Below are 21029 nucleotides of genomic sequence, written 5' to 3' on the forward strand. Positions count from 1 at the left end.
ACAACCGCCTTCCTAAATAGCTAAAATCTTGCTGTTAACAGTGCCAGCGTCAGGAGCAGCCTCTCGGCGCTGTTACAGTGTCAAAATGGCACTAAAGCACGATGTCCGCTCTTGATATAGAGAGGGACATGTGATTTTAGCAGCCAATGACACAAGCCGTGGTGTTAGGACCTTGTGGGTGTTTCCTGCACCCTGATTGGCTAGCTGAAATGTGCACACATAAAGTTAGGAAAGAAAAAATGAAGGCTGCTGTGCTGTACTTACAGAATGACTTCCTCTCTATATGAAAAATCTATTCTTTTTCCTTACAGCACAATTCATCTGCTAATATTTTCTCACTCTTCTCCTATGCCAGCTTATCTCACTGCACCCTCTCCTGAGTCCTGAAGATCTTCTCTTGAGTCTCTCACACTATTTCACTTGTAATTCTCCACCTATTCATTGTATCATCATTTGGATCCCCTGTTCCTCTTTTGTAACAAATCCTGTTTCTCCTGCCCTCTAAACTTTAATCATTTCACTCCTTTCTCTTCAACACTTTCTGTCCTTTTTCATCTATTCATATTTTTTTATTTTTATATGTATATGTAGATTTTTGTTTTGTTTTGTTTATGTGTGTTTAGATCATCTTTTTTGGTGGCTCCTCTGTTTAAAGACTTTCTTCTGGTTCTTATTCCTGGGTTAATCCTGGGTTCCAATCCCATTTCTCCTGCACTCCTCTTTTCACACTTTGTCCTTTATTCATCTATTTATATTTTATCATTTATATGTTTAGATCCCTTCTCTGTATCACCTTTTCCTCATCAGCTTAGGTGTCTCCTCCATTAAGTTTTCCCGTTCTCGCTCCTATTCACTGGCCCATCCTGGGTTCTTATCTTACTTCTACTACATTCCAATCATTTCTCCTCTACTCCTTGTCCTCTATTTACATTGCATCATCAGTAAGTATGGTCTCTTTTTTTTTTCTCTCTAACTTTAATCAATTTGTAACTGCCAGTAGAACTTCCCTCAACTTCCCGATTTCCGTATTGGCTTAAGTGTTCCTGTGGGTGTTCAATATGTATCTGCCATCCATTTTGGGCCTTTAAGAATCCATCTGTTGTCGTGTGTTGCACATTTGTATTTCAACTTGATAAAGATGCCAGTACGGCACTGAAACGCGTTGTGAACAAAAAACCTTATTCTCATCATCATTTCTGAACAATGGATTCACTCCAGCAGGGAAATCCACATAGGAGTTTATCTAACTAAATCCAATATTTCCTGGAGGATTCATCCACCAGCCACGGGGCAGCAGCAGCTATCTTTCTCCATGCCTACGTAGGAGTTGTCCCTGTCACAACTGCACCAGATGAATGTAACCAACCCTCTCCTACTCTTCCTCCATACGGTATCACCCTATTGTGCACTCTGTTTCCCACTTCTAGATTTATTCTACCGTTACACCGATGCCTCTACCCTGTGCCAGTCATTACACTGGTTACCCATCTACTCAAGAATCCAGTACAAAACTACTACCCCCATCCACAAAGCACTCCATGGCTCGGCACCACCCTACATCTCCTCTCTGGTCTCAGTCTACCACCCTACCCGTGCCCTCCGCTCCGCTAATGACCTCAGGTTAGCATCCTCAATAATCAGAACCTCCCACTCCCGTCTCCAAGACTTTTCAGGTGCTGCGCCAATTCTTTGGAATGTACTACCCAGGTTGATACGATTAATCCCCACAGTTTTAAGCGTGCCCTAAAAACACATTTGTTCAGACTGGCCTACCGCCTCAACACATTAACCTAACTATCCCTGTGTGGCCCATTCATATAAGTTATACCATAATCAGGTTCCTCGCATCATGTTCTCATACACTTTATACAGTTAATAGCCCTCTGTGTCTGTACTGCTACATACTTAGGCTGATAACTAGTTCCCCTTGAGAAAGCAAACACCTTAAGAAGCGAAACGTGCTTCGGGGGTCTCTTTTCCTGGATTCAACCCAGTGTCTGTTGTCTTTCTAATTGTTAAGCGCTGTCCTTTATACTCAATAAGTTGCTGCAGTGATTTTTCATCTGCTCCCTTCCATTATGCACACTGACACTTTTGGCAACTCACACCGGGGGGATGTCCACTCCCTAGCTATCCTTATGCACCTTATTGAATTTCGTATGTTGTATGCATATTATTTTTTTGATACTTTGTTAATATAATAAAATATTACTGTTTTAAATCAACCTATATACTCCTTTGTTCTCCTCCTCTGGCATTTGATATGGAGTTGTTTTTTCTTTTTGGCTTTATGTTCTTTTGCGCTATTTAGTGCTTAATTCCCCATTTCTGATCAATATGTCTTCTGGTTTTGTTATTGTTAACTAGTTCATGTGGCCAATTCAAAAAACTTCAACCATAATCAGGTTCCTCGCATCATGTTCTCATTCACTTTATGCAGTATTAGCCCTCTGTGTCTGTACTGCTACATACTTAGGCAGTTAACTGGTTCATGCAGCTTTACATGAACACCCGAGCCTTACACTGTGGCCGGTCCGAATAACTAAAGCAATTGTTACCATCCACCTCTCGTGTCTCCCTTGTTCCTCATAGTTTGTTACCTTGCGAGCAGCAGGGCCCTCATTCCTCCTGGTATCTGTTTTGATCTGTGTTTATTGTTATGCTGTAATGTCGATTGTCTGTACAAGTCCCCTCTATAATTTGTAAAGCGCTGCGGAATATGTTGGTGCTATATAAATAAAATTATTGTTATCATTATTATTATTCATAGAAAATACTGAAGCATATCATCACTTCTTTGAAAACAGCCTTCCCTGTCGCCCATCACCAATTCCTGGCCAACACCTTACACTTTGAAGCACTTGCCTAAAATAAAATTACACTGTGAATTTTTTACTAAACCAGAACCACATGTGTCTGTGGGAAACGTCTGATTTGGTCGATCATCTATAAACAGATGGACTGCCGTCAAGATCTTGGCTAGCAAATAAAGCTTCTTTTACACTTGTCTTTTTGCGAGCCTTTTTTGCGGGTCGTATTACCATAATTTTCACGGTCTAGTGCAAGAATGGGCAGCAAAAAACTTGTGGATCGACGTTTTTCTGGTTTAGAATAGTAGGGAAAAAGTAAGGGGAAAAAATGGCATTCCGCGAATATGGTATACACGGTGCACCACAAAAATAAGCTTCTGTTGTTTTTGCGGCCCCATTGATTTTCAATAGGGGCCATGTCCGTAAGCCATATAAAATATCCATACGTAAGGAGGAACGCACTCACTAAACTTGTAAAATCCAGTCCTTTAATTAACGCATGGACAGACTTAGTAGGGAGGGGTGTGGAGGATGACGGACGATGGCCGTTTCGCGCTGACGAGCGCTTCTACGGGGCCATATAAAATATCAAGCAGGCTCGATATTTTTTCACGGCCGTAAACACAGCCCTGACGGCCATACGGTGTATGGCGCTCCGACGAATTTTTGTGGCCGTTTTTGCGATCCCATAGAAATCTATTGGGGCCGCAAAAAACACGGCAAGTGTAAAAGAAGCCTAAGAGATATACAAGGTCAGTCATTACTAGCCACCGGCTGCAGGAACACGCCTGTAACCTCTAAACTTTTGTTATATACAGGTATGGAAACATGAATTCCACTCAAATGCAATAAATTTATTTAAAATATTGAAATGAACTCAGTACAGGCAGAACATCGAGAAAACATCAATATCCTTTACTAGATCATTCATCTTATTCATAAAAAACAATGAATGTGTGAAGCTTTATGTGATCTTCCATAAGTGTTAATTTGTAACCAAAAATCATCACCGACTGGTAAATTTACTGCACTGAGAACAGTTGTCAGCTGGAAAAGCCCCGTTATTCCTGTATGTTTGTATCCCAAGGAAACTTCACACTGAAGTCTTTCATTTCTGCCTTGTAGATCTTGTCAAAATATTCATTTTGAGCCACAGTAAAATTATTTTTCCAATCTCCGACTATCCCTGTAAATCACAAGTGGTGACAAAATATTTATATTTATGTTTAAAAGATCAGTTTTAGGCACATAGTAATTGTATATTAATACAGATATAGTAATCCTTCATTCATTAGACTTTGCAGTAAAGGATTATGGGGTCGGTGTGTTGTCTGTTGCACACATGGACAACACAAAGACTGAAAATACAGCCGTCTGAACGGGGCCATATACGAGGGGCATTAATGATTTCCCCTGACCCATTTCTATTTATCACAGGATACTGGAACTGCACATGTGAAATGATATAAGTCTCTATAGATTACATGCCAAAGTGCAACTCAGAACTGATAACGGTCTTGATTTTACAGGTGCTGAAGCTTTTTGAGGTTTGATTATGGACCCAGTAGAACAGGGGTCCCCAACTCCAGTCCTCAAGGCCCACCAACAGGTCATGTTTTCAGGATTTCCTTTGCATTGCACAGGTTATGCAATTATTACCTGGGCAAGACTAAGGAAATCCTGAAAACATGATATGTTGGTGGGCCTTGAGGACTGGAGTTGGGGACCCCTGCAGTAGAAGACATCAAGATCCTTTATTTAGAAAGCCACACACCAAAGAAGGCGTTCAGTGAGATGAAAGAGGTTTATGGTGATCATTCCCCATAATATGATGCAGTCAATTCCAGGGCGACCCCACTCTGCTGGTGATGAACACACCATCCAGCAAGTGGAGGTCGCCCTTTTGGAAAATCACTGTTTAACCATTCAATACCCAGCCCAAAATGTCAAGATTAGTGTGAGGTCCATGGAAAAAATCGCCCAAAACCATCTTCACATGCATAAGGTATCCTCTCGCTGGATTCCACGGCTGCTCACACCTTTCCAGAAGCAGGAACGAGTCGAATGCTCTCAGGCTCTACTGACGATGTGCCATGGAAACTAGGAGGACTTTTTCAACAGACTGATCACACAGGAGGAAACCAGGGTTCATCACCACGATCCTGAGACTAAAGTCCAGTTGATGCAATTGAAACATCATGACTCACTGCCTCTGAAGGCACGTGTCCATGTCCAACCCTCAGCAGGCAATGTCAAGCTCACAGAATTTTGAGACCAGCACGGAGTTGTATTGATGGATTTCCTAGCAAAGGGTTCCATGATCGCTAGGGCATAGTATGCTTTACTGCTGCAGAAATTGTGGGAAGCCATCAAAACCAAGAGATGTGGCATGCTCACGAAAGGTGTCCACCTTCTGCAAGACAATGCACCAGTTCACAACTCACATGTTGCCCAAATGGAAGCATGCTCCTGTGGCTTTGAAATTCTACTGCATCCCTTTTATTCACCCAAATTGCACCATTGGTCTTCCACCTCTTTCCAACCATAAAGTTATTATTGAAGGGCAAGCATTTTCCGGATGATGAGACTCTGATTTCCGAAGTCACAACATGGCATTTGGAACAACCTGTCAACTTCAACAAGCGAGGTGTTTATAGTTGCTTAAAGAGATGAGAGAAGTGTGTCCCTAGGTGGAACCTATGTAGAGAAGGACTAATAACTGTGCCAAGTTTCATTGCTCTCAGTTCACAAGAAGTGAGTCAGGGAAAATCATTACTGAATGCCCCTAGTATATCACCTGCATTAGTGTTTGACTAAAGACTAGTGATGAGCGAGTATACTCGTTGCTTGAGTTTTCCCGAGCATGATCGGTTGTCCTCCGAGTATTTTAGCATGCTCAGAGATGTAGATTTTGTTGACATAGCTGCATGATTTGCGGCATGTAGACAGCGTGAATACATGTGGGTAATGCCTGTTTTTTAAGGAATCCCCACGTGTATTTAGGCTGTGTAGCAGCCGCAAATCATGCAGCTGCGTCGACAAGAACATAATCTCCGAGCAAGCCAAAATAGTCGGCGGACATCCGAGCATGCTTGGGAAAAATAGAGCAACGAGTATACTCGCTCATCACTAGTAAAGGCTCCATATACTTGTCAGATTGTTTAGTTAACAGCTAGCTTATCTTGTACTATTCCGGCTCTTTGTAGAGTGCTCCTCTGTTTTCTTTGAGAGAGCTGCTACAAACATTTCTGGTAGCGACTTATCTGTTAAAGAGTAAAAGGATCTACAATCTTAAATTGGACACGCCAGATTCTTATTTCCCCCAACAATCATCAGTCAGAAGCACCCATACATACTACGCTGTCGGCTGAACCTTTTGATATTGACCGGTTTGGCCACCGTTAGCCTTATGTTAATTTGTGACTTTTAGGGTATGGTCACCATTAGAGTTTGTGCACACTTTGCATTTTAAATGTCTGCGAAACCGACAAATTTTTCAAGTGGAAGACGCTTCATGACATTCCGGTGTCTTTTCTCCTGAAGAGTCTTATTTTGCATCTCTTTTTCTTCATTAGTTTTCCTCAACATCTTTTGTCACTTTTTTTAACCTCTTGACATCTTTGGAAGCCCAAAACAGTTAATGGAACCTAAGCAGCAATCCATTTTCACACTGCAGTGCATATGTTCAGACTTTTAGAGTTTACTTTTTCAGGCAGGTTATATAGCATACCCAACTGAAAAAGGTAAAGGCCGCCTCAATATTGGGCTTTTCACATTTTTCTGCTGCTTCATGGCTTTTGAAGCTTGAATTTAAAAGAAGTAACAAATGAAGGGACCTATGAACAGCAAGTTATTTTGACATTGCTGTGCATAAGTTAATACATTTTTTTAAGCTTTTCAGGCAAGTTTTAGGTGGAATCTGGCATACTAAAACACTTTGTATGCATACATTCAGTCTGACTTGCCAGGAGAAGGCATGACAGAAAGTGTCTAGTGCAGAATTAACGCAAGATATGACCTTGACTATACACATTTTTTTTCTCAATATGGTGTTTAGTGTTTACCTTTTCTCAGAAATGTACTTTTCTCCAGGTCCATGTATTCAAGTGGTGTAAGACTGTAATTACTCATATTGTTCTGTTTCATGTTCTTAAAGGAAGCATGTTTCACCACAGAGTCCACTGCTTCTTCATCTAATTCCTTTCCAAGAAAATTGCAAATCTTAATCACGCTTCCTCGTAGGTCCTGTTGCCAATTAGGAAAATCCAATATTGAGCATAATAATTTTATAGAATGAAATTAAATATTTATGTTTCTACTTTTATGGTGAGACCACACACTGTGAATGGACACGTGAGGACAAAACTCCGTTCATGCTTTTTGCCAATTGTTGCATAGTTTTATTTAAAAATAGTGTAGACATTGGCCAACCATGGCCGGTAGGAGACTCAATGCACGATGAGCCATAGAGTGTAGCTGCATCCCAAGACTGCACTTACATCTTATAAATTACTACCATAATTACTGAATGTCTAGCTGTATTCTTGCTCTGCTCCATGATGGCATGCTCTCTCTTTCTCTCTCTCCAGTCTCTGAACTGTAAAATCAACTTCCAGGAGAAGTCCGTATTCGGAGTTCAGCATAGGACACCAGGTGTCCAGTAAGAACACAAAACTTTACAGTTCGCGTTTGCTCACCTCTAATCTTCGTCATCATAGGTTCATGCTACAGCTTTGCTTCTTATTGTTTAGATTGGTTGCAAATTTAGTAGGAATTTGATGCCTGGAGATTTTATTATATTGGGTATAGAATGAATATAAGTAGCAAGAAACTGAACTACCAGCAATAAAAATGCACAACTGGAGTTGCATTCACTTCTGACAATCAACACTTTTTTGCTTTGAGGATTGTGGCAGAGATCAATGATTATGATAACGGGACAACCTCTTTAACCCCTTTACCCCCGAAGATGGATTGCATCGTAATGACCAGGCCAATTTTTACAATTCTGACCACTGTAAATTTATGAGGTAATTACTCTGGAACGCTTCAATGGATCCTACTTATCCTGACACTATTTCTGCGTGACATATAATACTTCATGACAGTGGAAAAATTTCTTTAGCATGATTTGCGCTTGTTTGTGAAAAAAATGGACATTTAGCATAGCATAGTTATTAAGGTTGAAGGAAGACTATAAGTCCATCTAGTTCAACCCATAGCCTAACCTAACATGCCCTAACATGTTAATCCAGAGGAAGGCAAAAAAAACCCATGTGGCAAAGAGTAAGCTCCACATTGGGGAAATAAATTCCTTCCTGACTCCACATACGGCAATCAGACTAGTTCCCTGGATCAACGCCCTATCAAGGAATCTAGTGTATATACCCTGTAACATTATACTTTTCCAGAAAGGCATCCAGTCCCCTCTTAAATTTAAGTAATGAATCACTCATTACAACATCATACGCAGAGAGTTCCATAGTCTCACTGCTCTTACAGTAAAGAATCCGCGTCTGTTATTATGCTTAAACCTTCTTTCCTCCAGACGTAGAGGATGCCCCCTTGTCCCTGTCTCAGGTCTATGATTAAAAAGATCATCAGAAAGGTCTTTGTACTGTCCCCTCATATATTTATACATTAACATAAGATCACCCCTTAGTCTTCGTTTTTCCAAGCTAAATAGCCCCAAGTGTAATAACCTATCTTGGTATTGCAGACCCCCCAGTCCTGTAATAACCTTGGTCGCTCTTCTCTGCACCCGCTCTAGTTCAGATATGTCTTTCTTATACACCGGAGACCAGAACTGTGCACAGTATTCTAACTGTGGTTGAACAAGTGACTTGTATAGAGGTAAAATTATGTTCTCCTCATGAGCATCTATGCCTCTTTTAATGCATCCCATTATTTTATTTGCCTTAGTAGCAGCTGCCTGACACTGGCCACTGAATATGAGTTTGTCATCCACCCATACACCCAGGTCTTTTTCATTGACGGTTTTGCCCAGAGTTTTAGAATTAGGCACATAATTATACATCTTATTACTTCTACCCAAGTGCATGACCTTACATTTATCCCCATTAAAGCTCATTTGCCATTTATCAGCCCAAGCTTCTAGTTTACATAAATCATCCTGTAATATAAAATTGGCCTCTTCTGTAATGATTACCCTGCAGAGTTTACTGTCGTCTGCAAATATTGAAATTCTGCTCCGAATGCCCCCTACAAGGTCATTAATAAATGTTAAAAAGAAGAGGGCCCAATACTGACCCCTGTGGTACCCCACTGCTAACCGCTACCCAGTCCGAGTGTGCTCCATTAATAACCACCCTTTGTTTCCTATCCCTGAGACAGCTCTCAACCCACTTACACATCTTTTCCCCCATCTCCATTATTCTCATTTTACATATCAACCTTTTGTGTGGCACCGTATCAAAAGCTTTTGAAAAGTCCATATACACTACATCTACTGGGTTCCCTTGGTCCAGTCCGGAACTTACCTCTTCATAGAAACTGATCAAATTAGTCTGACATGAACGGTCCCTAGTAAACCCGTGCTGATACTGGGTCATGAGGTTATTCCTCTTCAGATACCCCAGTATAGCATCCCTTAGAATGCCCTCCAGGATTTTACCCACAGTAGAGGCTAAGCTTACTGGCCTATAATTTCCGAGTTCAGTTTTTGTCCAGTTTTTTAATATTGGCACCACATTTGCTGTACGCCAGTCCTGTGGTACAGACCCTGTTATTATGGAGTCTTTAAAGATTAAAAATAATGGTCTATCAATGACTGTACTTAATTCCTGCAGTACTCGGGGGTGTATCCCATCCGGGCCGGGAGATTTGTCAATTTTAGTGATTTTTAGACGCCGCCGTACTTCCTGCTGGGTTAAGCAGGTGACACTTAATGGAGAATTTTTATCACTAGTCATTTTGTCTGCCATGGGATTTTCTTGTGTAAATACTGATGAAAAAAAGTCATTTAGCATATTGGCTTTTTCCTCATCCTCATCCACCATTTCAGTCAGACTATTTTTAAGGGATCCAACACTATCATTTTTTAGTTTCTTACTATTTATGTAGTTAAAGAATATTTTAGGATTATTTTTCCTCTCTCTGGCAATGAGTCTCTCTGCCTCAATCTTTGCTGACTTGATTTGCTTTTTACAGAATTTATTTAATTTTTTGTATTTATTTATTTAATGCCTCCTCACTACCTACTTCCTTTAATTCTCTAAATGCTTTCTTTTTATCACTTATTGCGCCCCTTACAGCTCTATTTAGCCATATTGGTTTCCTCCTATTTCTAATATGTTTATTCCCATACGGTATATACTGTGTACAGGTCCTATCCAGGATGCTAATAAATGTCTCCCATTTTCTTTGTATATTTTTGTGTCTCAGGATATCGTCCCAGTTAATTGCACCAAGATCCTCTCTCATCCGTTGGAAATTTGCCTTCCTGAAGTTTAGTGTCCTTGTAACCCCTCTATTACACATCTTTTTAAAGGATACATGAAAACTTATTATTTTGTGATCACTATTTCCCAAGTGACCCCCAACCCTTATATTTGATATGCGGTCTGGCCTGTTGGTTAATATTAGGTCTAGCAGTGCCCCCTTTCTTGTTGGGTCCTGAACCAGTTGTGAAAGATAATTGTCTCTCATAGTTGTCAGACACCGGTTACCTTTGCTGGAACTGCAGGTTTCTGTTCCCCAATCTATTTCAGGATAGTTGAAGTCCCCCATAATAATGACTTCTCCTTGAGTCGCAGTTTCATCTATTTGCTTTACGAGGATATTCTCCATTGCTTCCATTATTTTTGGGGACTTATAACAAACCCCTATCAGTAATTTATTATTTTTCCCCCTCCCCTTATCTCCACCCACAGGGATTCTATATTTTCATTAGATTCACCTATATTATCACGCAGGATGGGTTTTAAGGACGATTTTACATATAGACACACCCCACCCCCTCGCTTATCTGTACGGTCATTTCTGAACAGACTATAGCCCTGCAAGTTAACAGCCCAGTCATGGCTCTCATCCAGCCATGTTTCAGATATCCCCACCATGTCATAATTATGCTCCAACACCATTAATTCTAATTTGTCTATTTTGTTGGCGAGGCTTCTGGCATTAGTATACATACATTTTATGTATAAACCTACAATTAACTGCACATAAAGGACATAAACATGCAAAAAATTTCAATACTTTTATTAACCCCTTAGTGACCGCCGATACGCCTTTTAACGGCGGCCGCTAAGGGTACTTAAACCACAGCGCCGTTAATTAACGGCGCTGTGGAAAAAGTCCATAGCGCCCCCCAGAGGCCGATTTTCTCCGGGGTCTCGGCTGCCGAGGGTAGCCGAGACCCCAGAGAACATGATTCGGGGGGTTTTTAACCCTCCCCGCATTTCCGATCACCGGTAATTAACCGTTTACCGGCGATCGCAAAAAAAAAAAAAAAAAAAAAAAAAGCAATCTCTTTTTAATTTCTCTGTCCTCCGATGTGATCGCTCATCGGAGAACAGAGAAAAGGGGTCCCAGGTGGCCCCCCAATACTCACCTAGCTCCCCCGATGCTCCTCGTGTCTCCCGGTGGGCGCCGCCACCTTCAAAATGGCGGGCGCATGCGCAGTGCGCCCGCCGGCCGGCACCGGGAGAATCTTTGGGGTCTCGACTGCCGGGGGTAGCCGAGACCCCAAAGAGCATGATCGGGGTCGGTATTACCGACCCCTGTTTTGCGATCGCCGGTAATTAACTGTTTGCCGGCGACCGCAAAAAAAAAAAAAAGTAAAGTGTAATTCTCTGTCCTCTGATGTGATCGCACATCAGAGGACAGAGAAATAGGGGGATTCGGGGACCCTAGCATACTCACTTAGGTCCCTGGATCCTCTTGCTGCTCCTCCTGGCCGCCGGCAGAAGAACATGGCGGACGCATGCTCAGTGCGCCCGCCATCTGTCTCCATCTGCCGGCCGGCAGGAGAACAGCAGTTGGGGCTAAAATTAGGGTTAGGGGTAGGGTTAGGGTTAGGGGTAGGCTTAGGGTTAGGGGTAGGGTTAGGGGTAGGGTTAGGGGTAGGGTTAGGGGTAGGGGTAGGGTTAGGGGTAGGGTTAGGGGTAGTGTTAGGGGTAGGGGTAGGGTTAGGGGTAGGGTTAGGGGTAGGGTTAGGGGTAGGGGTAGGGTTAGGGCTAGGGTTAGGGCTAGGGTTAGGGCTAGGGTTAGGGCTAGGGTTGGGGCTAAGTTTAGGGTTAGGGTTGGGGCTAAATTTAGGGTTAGGGTTGGGGCTAAATTTTGGGTTAGGCTTCTTTCACACTTACGTCGGTACGGGGCCATCGCAATGCGTCGGCCCGACATACCGACGCACGTTGTGAAAATTGTGCACAACGTGGGCAGCAGCTGTAGTTTTTCAACGCATCCGCTGCCCAATCTATGTCCTGGGGAGGAGGGGGCGGAGTTACGGCCACGCATGCGCGGTCAGAAATGGCGGATGCGACGTACAAAAAAACGTTTCATTGAACGTTTTTTTGTGCCGACGCTCCGCCAAAACACAACTGATCCAGTGCACGACGGACACGACGTGTGGCCATCCGTCACGATCCGTCGGCAATACAAGTCTATGGGCAAAAAACGCATCCTGCGGGCACATTTGCAGGATCCGTTTCTTGTCCAAAACGACGGATTGCGACGGAATGCCAAACGACGCAAGTGTGAAAGTAGCCTTAGGGCTAGGGTTAGGGTTGGGGCTAAAGTTAGGGCTAGGGTTGGGGCTAAAGTTAGGGTTAGAGCTGGGATTAGGGTTAGGGTTTGGATTAGGGTTGGTATTAGGGTTAGGGTTGGCATTAGGGTTACGCTTGGGATTAGGGTTAGGTTTGGGATTAGGGTTAGGGTTGTGATTGGGGGTGTATTGGGATTAGGGTTAGGTTTGAGGTTAGGGTTGAGATTAGGATTAGGGGTGTGTTGGATTTAGGGTTTTGATTAGGGTTATGGTTAGGGTTGACATTAGGGTTGTTTTGGGGTAAGGGTTGTGATTATGGTTAGGGTTAGTGATTAGGATTATGGATCAGGTTGGGATTAGGGTTAGGGGTGTGTTGGGGTTAGGGTTGGAGCTAGAATTGGGGGGTTTCCACTGTTTAGGTACATCAGGGGGTCTCCAAACACGACAGCCAATTTTGCGCTCAAAAAGTCAAATGGTGCTCCCTCCCTTCTGAGCTCTGCCGTGCGCCCAAACAGTGGGTTACCCCCACATATGGGGCATCAGCGTACTCGGGATAAATTGGACAACAACTTCTGGGGTCCAATTTCTCTTGTTACCCTTGTGAAAATAAAAACTTGGGGGCTACAAAATCTTTTTTGTGAAAAAAAAAATATTTTTTATTTTCACGACTCTGCATTCTAAACTTCTGTGAAGCAATTGGCCATTCAAAGTTCTCACCACACTTCTAGATAAGTTCCTTGGGGGGTCTAGTTTCCAAAATGGGGTCACTTGTGGGGGGTTACTACAGTTTAGGTACATCAGGGGCTCTGCAATCGCAACATAATGCCCACAGACCATTCTATCAAAGTCTGCATTCCAAAAAGGCGCTCCTTCCCTTCCGAGCTCTGCCGTGCGCCCAAACAGTGGTTTACCCCCACATATGGGGCATCAGCGTACTCGGGATAAATTGGACAACAACTTCTGGGGTCCAATTTCTCTTGTTACCCTTGTGAAAATAAAAACTTGGGGGCTACAATATCTTTTTTGTGAAAAAAAAAATATTTTTTTATTTTCACGACTCTGCATTCTAAACTTCTGTGAAGCACTTGGGCATTCAAAGTTCTCACCACACATCTAGATAAGTTCCTTGGGGGGTCTAGTTTCCAAAATGGGGTCACTTGTGGAGGGTTTCTACTGGTTAGGTACATCAGGGGCTCTGCAATCGCAGCATAATACCCGCAGACCATTCTATCAAAGTCTGCATTCCAAAACGGCGCTCCTTCCTTCCGAGCTCTGCCGTGCGCCCAAACAGTGGTTTACCCCCACATATGGGATACCAGCATACTCAGGACAAATTGGACAACAACTTTTGGGGTCCAATTTCTCTTGTTACCCTAGTGAAAATAAAAACTTGGGGGCTAAAAAATCTTTTTTTTGGAAAAAATTTTTTTTTTTTATTTTCACGGCTCTGCATTATAAACTTCTGTGAAGCACTTGGGCATTCAAGGTTCTCACCACACATCTAGATAAGTTCCTTAAGGGGTCTAGTTTCCAAAATGGTGTCACTTGTGGGGAGTTTCCACTGTTTAGGCACATCAGGGGCTCTCTAAACGTGACATGGCGTCTGATCTCAATTCCAGCCAATTCTGCATTAAAAAAGTCAAACGGCACTCTTTCTCTTCCAAGCTTTGCGGTGCGCCCAAACAGTGGTTTACCCCCACATATTGGGTATCGACGTACTCAGGAGAAATTGCACAACAACATTAGTGGTCTAATTTCTCCTTTTACCCTTGTGAAAATAAAAATTTGTGGGCAAAAAGATCATTTTTGTAGATAAAATGTGATTGTTTTTTTCACGGCTCTACGTTATAAACTTCTGTGAAGCACATGGGGGTTCAAAGTGCTCGCCACACATCTAGATAAGTTCCTTAAGGGGTCTAGTTTCCAAAATGGTGTCACTTGTGGGGGGTTTCCACTGTTTAGGCACATCAGGGGCTCTCCAAACGCGACATGGCGTCCAATCTCAATTCCAGCCAATTCAACATTGAAAAAGTAAAACGGCGCTCCTTCACTTCCAAGCTCTGCGGTGCGCCCAAAAAGTGGTTTACCCTCACATATGGGGTATCGACGTATTCAGGAGAAATTGCACAACAACTTTTGTGGTCTAATTTCTCCTGTTACCCTTGTGAAAATAAGAATTTGTGGGCGAAAAGATCATTTTTGTGTAAACAAAAGCGATTTTTTATTTTCACGGCTCTACGTTATAAACTTCTGTGAAGCACTTGGGGGTTCAAAGTGCTCACCACACATCTAGATAAGTTCCTTAAGGGGTCTAGTTTCCAAAATGGTGTCACTTGTGGGGGGTTTCTACTGTTTAGGCACATCAGGGGCTCTCTAAACGTGACATGGTGTCCGATCTTAATTCCAGCCAATTCTGCATTGAAAAAGTCAAACGGCGCTCCTTCACTTCTAAGTTCTGCGGTGCGCCCAAAAAGTGGTTTACCCCCACAAATGGGGTATTGGCATATTCAGGAGAAATTGCATAACAAAATTTATGGTTACATTTCTGTTTTTACACTTGTGAAAATAAAAAAAATGGTTCTGAATTAAGATGTTTGCAAAAAAAAGTTACATGTTCATTTTTTCCTTCCACATTGTTTCAGTTCCTGTGAAGCACGTAAAGGGTTAATAAACTTCTTGAATGTGGTTTTGAGAACCTTGAGGGGTGTAGTTTTTAGAATGGTGTCACACTTCATTATTTTCTATCATATAGACCCCTCAAAATGACTTCAAATGTGATGTGGTCCCTAAAAAAAAATGGTGTTGTAAAAATGAGAAATTGCTGGTCAACTTTTAACCCTTATAACTCCCTAACAAAAAAAAAATTTGTTTCCAAAATTGTGCTGATGTAAAGTAGACATGTGGGAAATGTTATTTATTAACTGTTTTTCATGACATATCTCTCTGATTTAAGGGCATAAAAATACAAAGTTTGAAAATTGCAAAATTTTAAAAATGTTCGCCATATTTCCGTTTTTTTCATAAATAATCGCAAGTAATATCGAAGAAATGTTACAACTAACATGAAGTACTATATGTCACGAAAAAACAATCTCAGAATCAGCGGGATCCGTTGAAGCGTTCCAGAGTTATAACCTCATAAAGTGACAGTGGTCAGAATTGTAAAAATTGGCCTGGTCATTAAGTACCAAATTGGCTCTGTCAGTAAGGGGTTAATAATGCATAAATATTAAAACAAAATTGATGGCAATAGTATCAAGATAAAGACACCCCAGACCAGAGATAAGCTATTACAACCGTATAACCCACTACCACATAAACCAAAGGCCACGTTGTTAGGAGTCGAGTTTCCTCTGCTGCACAGGGGGAATCTCGATTCTTCTCCAGCCGCAGTGGAGTCTGCTCAGCAGGGACATCGATCCCAGCGTCTCGCTCAGTCTGACTCTGTGCGAAGAGCTACTGCTGCTTTTCCTGCTTCTGCCATTGAAGCCAGTGCTGGGCAGCGGCGAGTGGACGTTTCTGGATCTAAGTCCTTATTTGCACACACTGAGCATGCCCAGGGCAAGATCTCTTGTTGGAGATCGAGGATCACATGCTCAGGTACTGCAGCACATCCCATTGGTCCTTTTGGCAGGTCCTGAAAGGGCAAAACTTCTGTAGCTGTTTCCTGTGCTGCAGCTATATAAACTGTGCATGACCGCACGGCCATGCGCTAGTATTGTCTTGTAAATATGTGTGTGTGTTGTGAGTGAAAGTCGCTCTTTAAATAACCCTCCCTATTGAATGACTGTTCGCGGAAGGTGTATGTTTGCTATCTAGTGCCCGACTTATCCAACAGCACGTAACACACATTACAGCTACCAGTTGCTGTGTCCGCCTGTACGGCGCCGTGAGCTTGCTCTGCGCTTTCCTGACCCAAGCCTGGGTGGTTAGTGGCGTCCGTCTGTGCGGCACCGCACGCACTCTTGTGCCTTTATATTATTATTTAGTTTCCTTACACACCCAGTTGCGGTGTTGTGCCAGCAAGTGTCTAATCGGACTTCAATCCTAGTTGGGGTTGAGTTCGCTGACTTCTTGCTCGCGCTCTATGTGCGGTACCGCTGTCCTGTGACGCAACAGGATCGCTTCCTTCACGCAGGGTGAAGTTAACCCGTGCGTGTATACTTATAGTACCGCCATATAGTCCGTCTTACTAGCAGCAGGGTTTTTACCTGCACGGTGGACCTCGGACTGCGAACGCACCTAGTTCCATTTCATCTTGTACTTGGTGCTTTCCGCCAGTCCTTAACATAATACTAGCGCCAAGGTCTGGCTAGTAAATGATGGACGATCAGCGTTCACAGCGGTACATCCAGCAGCTGGAGGGAAGGTTGGCGGCTCTTGAGCGTTCAACCTCAGCTGTGGATGTCACTGCTGTCGCTGTTCAGGCTGCTAGTGTTGCTGCAGCCACCTTGTCCACTGCCGCTCCTGTCCCGACTCTAACTCGCCTCCCGCTTCCAGAGAAATTCTCTGGTGACAGTAAGTCTTGTAGGGGTTTCGTGAGTCAGTGCTCTATCCATCTCGAGCTTCTGGCCTCTCGTTTCCCTACAGAGCGGGCTAAGGTGGGATTTATAGTGTCTCTTCTATCGGACAGGGCGTTGCAGTGGGATACGCCGCTATGGGAGCGTGGTGATCATGTGGTGCAGAGTGTTCCGTTGTTTCTGAGCACTCTGAAACAGGTCTTTTTAGGACCTTGTGTCACCCATGATACGGCGCTCCAATTGTTGGCATTGACTCAGGGCTCGTCCTTGGTCAGTCATTTTGCCATCCACTTCCGCACCTTAGCATCTGAGCTGGAGTGGTCGGATAAAGCCCTCGTTCCAATATTTTGGAGGGGGCTGGCTGACCACGTTAAGGACGCCCTGGCCACTAGGGAGATTCCCGCCACACTGGAGGAATTAATAACTATCCACTCGTATTGATCTCCGTTTTCACGAGCGGAGGTTAGAGCGAGCCCAGTGTAGGCAGAGGTTTCGGCTGGCTCCCACCTTCGCCAAACCTTTGGAATCTCCAGACCAGGCTCCTGAGCCCCATAAGCCTGTGGTAGAGTCACGAGCGGGATCTAAGTCCCGGACCGCTCGTGCACTCCAGATTTGTCATCTTTGCCAACAGTCAGGACATCTTGCCTCCAGATGTCTCCAGCGGTCGAGGAAACGTCAGCGTCTAGTGGTAGTTGGTGGAGGTGCACAAGACACGGCGACGTTTGCCTCCAAATTGTCCTTTAAGGGGACAATAACATTGGGCTCATCCTCTCACTCGGTAGAACTCTGCGTGGATTCTGGGGCGGAGGGCAATTTTATGTCTTCAGCCTTCGCCCAACGTCACGCAATTCCTCTGGTCATGCTATCTCAACCAGTAACGGTACGAGTGGTGAATGGGTCGACACTGCCCGCACAGATTACACATCAAACTATCCCTTTTACTCTGTCCATGTCACCATCTCATCAGGAGATTATATCTCTACTCGTCATTCCTGAGGGAATTGATGAGGTTCTCTTGGGAATACCTTGGTTACGGTACCACTCTCCTCACATCGAGTGGTCCTCAGGCAAAATTCTGGGATGGGGTGAATCTTGTGGGAACAGGTGTCATCGAGAGTGCGTTCAGGTTGCTACTACAGAGGTACCCGCAGATCTTTCCTCTCTCCCCAAGCAATATTGGTCTTATGCAGACGTGTTCTCCAAAAAGGCAGCGGAGACCCTTCCGCCCCATCGCCCCTATGACTGTCCTATTGATCTCTAGCCTGGTGCTGAGCCTCCCCGGGGTCGAGTCTATCCATTATCTCTCCCGGAAACGGAGGCAATGTCTCAGTACATTCAAGAGAATCTGGCAAGAGGGTTCATCAGGAAGTCAGTGTCACCTGCTGGGGCAGGGTTCTTTTTCGTGCAGAAGAAGAATGGAGAACTACGTCCATGCATAGACTACAGGGGTCTTAATGCTATCACAGTTAAGAACAAGTACCCTTTGCCTTTGATATCTGAGCTTTTCGATAGGCTTCGGGGAGCTAGAGTGTTTACTAAACTAGATCTGCGGGGTGCTTATAACCTGATTCGCATCCGTGAGGGGGACGAGTGGAAAACGGCATTTAACACCAGAGATGGGCACTATGAGTATCTGGTGATGCCCTTCGGGCTCTGTAATGCACCTGCCGTTTTCCAAGACTTTGTCAACGACATCTTCCGGGATATGCTTTCCACCTCGGTTGTAGTCTATCTGGATGATATTCTCATCTTTTCTCCAGATATTGACTCCCACCGGAGAGATGTTGGCAGAGTCTTCGACCTCCTACGGGCAAACTCTCTTTATGCGAAGTTGGAGAAGTGTGTGTTTGAGCAGGAGTCCTTACCTTTCCTGGGCTATATCATCTCCGCCCAGGGATTGGCTATGGATCCTGCCAAACTACAGGCTGGGATGGACTGGCAAGAGCCCCATTCTCTTAAAGCGGTGCAGCGCTTTATGGGGTTCATTAACTATTACCGCCAGTTCATTCCCCACTTCTCAACTCTGGTAGCTCCCTTGGTAGCCCTCACCAAGAAGGGAGCGAATCCCAAATTGTGGTCGGAAGAGGTCTCCAAGGCCTTCACTTCTATTAAGTCCCACTTTGCTAGCGCTCCCATCTTACATCGTCCCGATGTGGATAAGCCTTTCCTAATGGAGGTGGATGCCTCATCCGTTGGTGCTGGAGCATTCCTCTATCAAAAGGATGCTCAAGGTCGGAAGCATCCATGCTTCTTCTTCTCTAAGACCTTCACGCCAGCGGAGAGAAACTACTCCTTCGGGGACAGGGCGTTGCTAGCAATGAAGTTGGCCTTTTCGGAGTGGAGACACCTTCTGGAAGGTGCGCGGTTTCCCTTCCAAGTTTACACGGACCACAAAAATTTGGTCTATTTGCAAACAGCCCAGCGGCTAAATTCTCGCCAGGCCAGATGGTCCCTGTTCTTCTCCCGGTTCCACTTTTCCCTTCATTATTTTGCCAGGGAGAAGAATATCCGTGCTGACGCCCTCTCTCGCTCCCTTATGTCAACTGAGGAGGAGAAAGAGGAGCCTCGGCTTATTGTCCCTTCCGAGAGCCTGAGAACCATAGCGCCGGTTTCGCTAGAGTCTGTGCCTCTGGGCAAGACTTTTGTGCCCATTAATTTGCGACCGGAGGTTCTCTCTTGGGCTCATTCGTCCAGGGTGGGTGGACACTTTGGGACAAAGAGGACATCTGAGCTACTGGCGAGGACGTACTGGTGGCCGCATATGGTCCGGGATGTCAGGGATTATATTCTGGCGTGTGTCTCCTGTGCCAAAAATAAATCTCCGCGTCAAAGGCCAGCTGGGTTGCTCTATCCCTTGCCGGTGGCAGATAGGCCCTGGGAGATGGTCGGGATGGACTTTGTTGTGGGTTTACCCAAGTCTCGCGGCTGTACCATCATTTGGGTCATCAACGATCATTTCTCAAAAATGGTGCTTTTGGTGCCGCTACCACGGTTACCTTCTGCACGGGCCTTGGCAGCGTTGTTCATTAAACACATCTTCCGCCTACATGGTATGCCTGACAAAATTGTCAGTGACAGGGGTCCCCAGTTTGCGTCTCGGTTCTGGAGAGAGCTTTGTTATCTTCTCAGTATTGAGTTAAATCTCTCTTCCGCTTATCATCCCGAGATGAATGGGTTGGTAGAGAGGGCCAACCAGACCTTGGTCACATACCTGCGACATTTTGTTTCAGCCAGGCAGGATGACTGGGCATCCTTGCTATCATGGGCAGAGTTTGCACTGAACAACGCCGTAGCCGACTCCACTGGACAAACCCCATTCCTCCTCAACTATGGTCAGAATCCACGGGTACCTGTGCCTATGCCCGTGTCTTCCGCAGACTCCAGGGTGGCAGACTGGGCTGTGGAGGCACGGGATATTTGGGACCGCACTCAGGATGCCATTCGGGCCTCTAAGGAGAGAATGAGTTCCTCCGCCGATGCTCATCGGTGCCCCGCTCCGACCTTTGCTCCTGGCGACTTGGTGTGGCTCTCCGCCCGTAACATCAGGCTGCGAGTTGAGTCCACTAAATTTGCTCCTCGCTACTTGGGTCCATTCAAGGTCCTCGAGCAGGTTAATCCTGTGGTCTATCGTTTGGCCCTTCCGCCACGCCTGGGTATCACCGACACCTTTCATGTGTCCCTCTTGAAACCCGTGTATATGTCCCGGTTTTTCGAGTCATCTGCTTGGACATCGGGTTCGTCTACGGACGATTATGAGGTGAATGCTATTTTGGGGTGCAAGGTGGAACGTGGCAAAAAATTTTATTTGGTAGACTGGAAGGATTATGGCCCCGAGGACAGGTCCTGGGAGCCTGTTGAGCACATTCGGGCCCCGCAGCTAATTGCTGCCTTCGAACGTAGCGAGGCCCAAGGAGGGGGGGGCCCTAGGAGGGGGGGTAATGTTAGGAGTCGAGTTTCCTCTGCTGCACAGGG

At 44.6% G+C, this 21029-nt stretch overlaps 1 protein-coding gene across 1 annotated transcript in view; it reads right to left on the reverse strand.

Annotated features, from left to right (window-relative positions):
* Window positions 1-3643: 3643 nt before the first annotated feature.
* The window catches only part of LOC138677397 (sulfotransferase 2B1-like), a 204707-nt gene continuing 187321 nt past the window's right edge, over window positions 3644-21029 (reverse strand). Inside the window, exons 6-7 of the mRNA XM_069767490.1 lie at window positions 6875-7055; window positions 3644-3996 (exon numbers count right to left, since the gene is read on the reverse strand). Coding sequence (XP_069623591.1) covers window positions 3872-3996; window positions 6875-7055 — 306 coding nt within the window. The 3' untranslated portion in view covers window positions 3644-3871. The remainder of the gene's footprint in view (window positions 3997-6874; window positions 7056-21029) is intronic.

The sequence above is a fragment of the Ranitomeya imitator genome, chromosome 4, assembly GCF_032444005.1.
Source record: "Ranitomeya imitator isolate aRanImi1 chromosome 4, aRanImi1.pri, whole genome shotgun sequence".
NCBI classification, from domain to species: domain Eukaryota; kingdom Metazoa; phylum Chordata; class Amphibia; order Anura; family Dendrobatidae; genus Ranitomeya; species Ranitomeya imitator.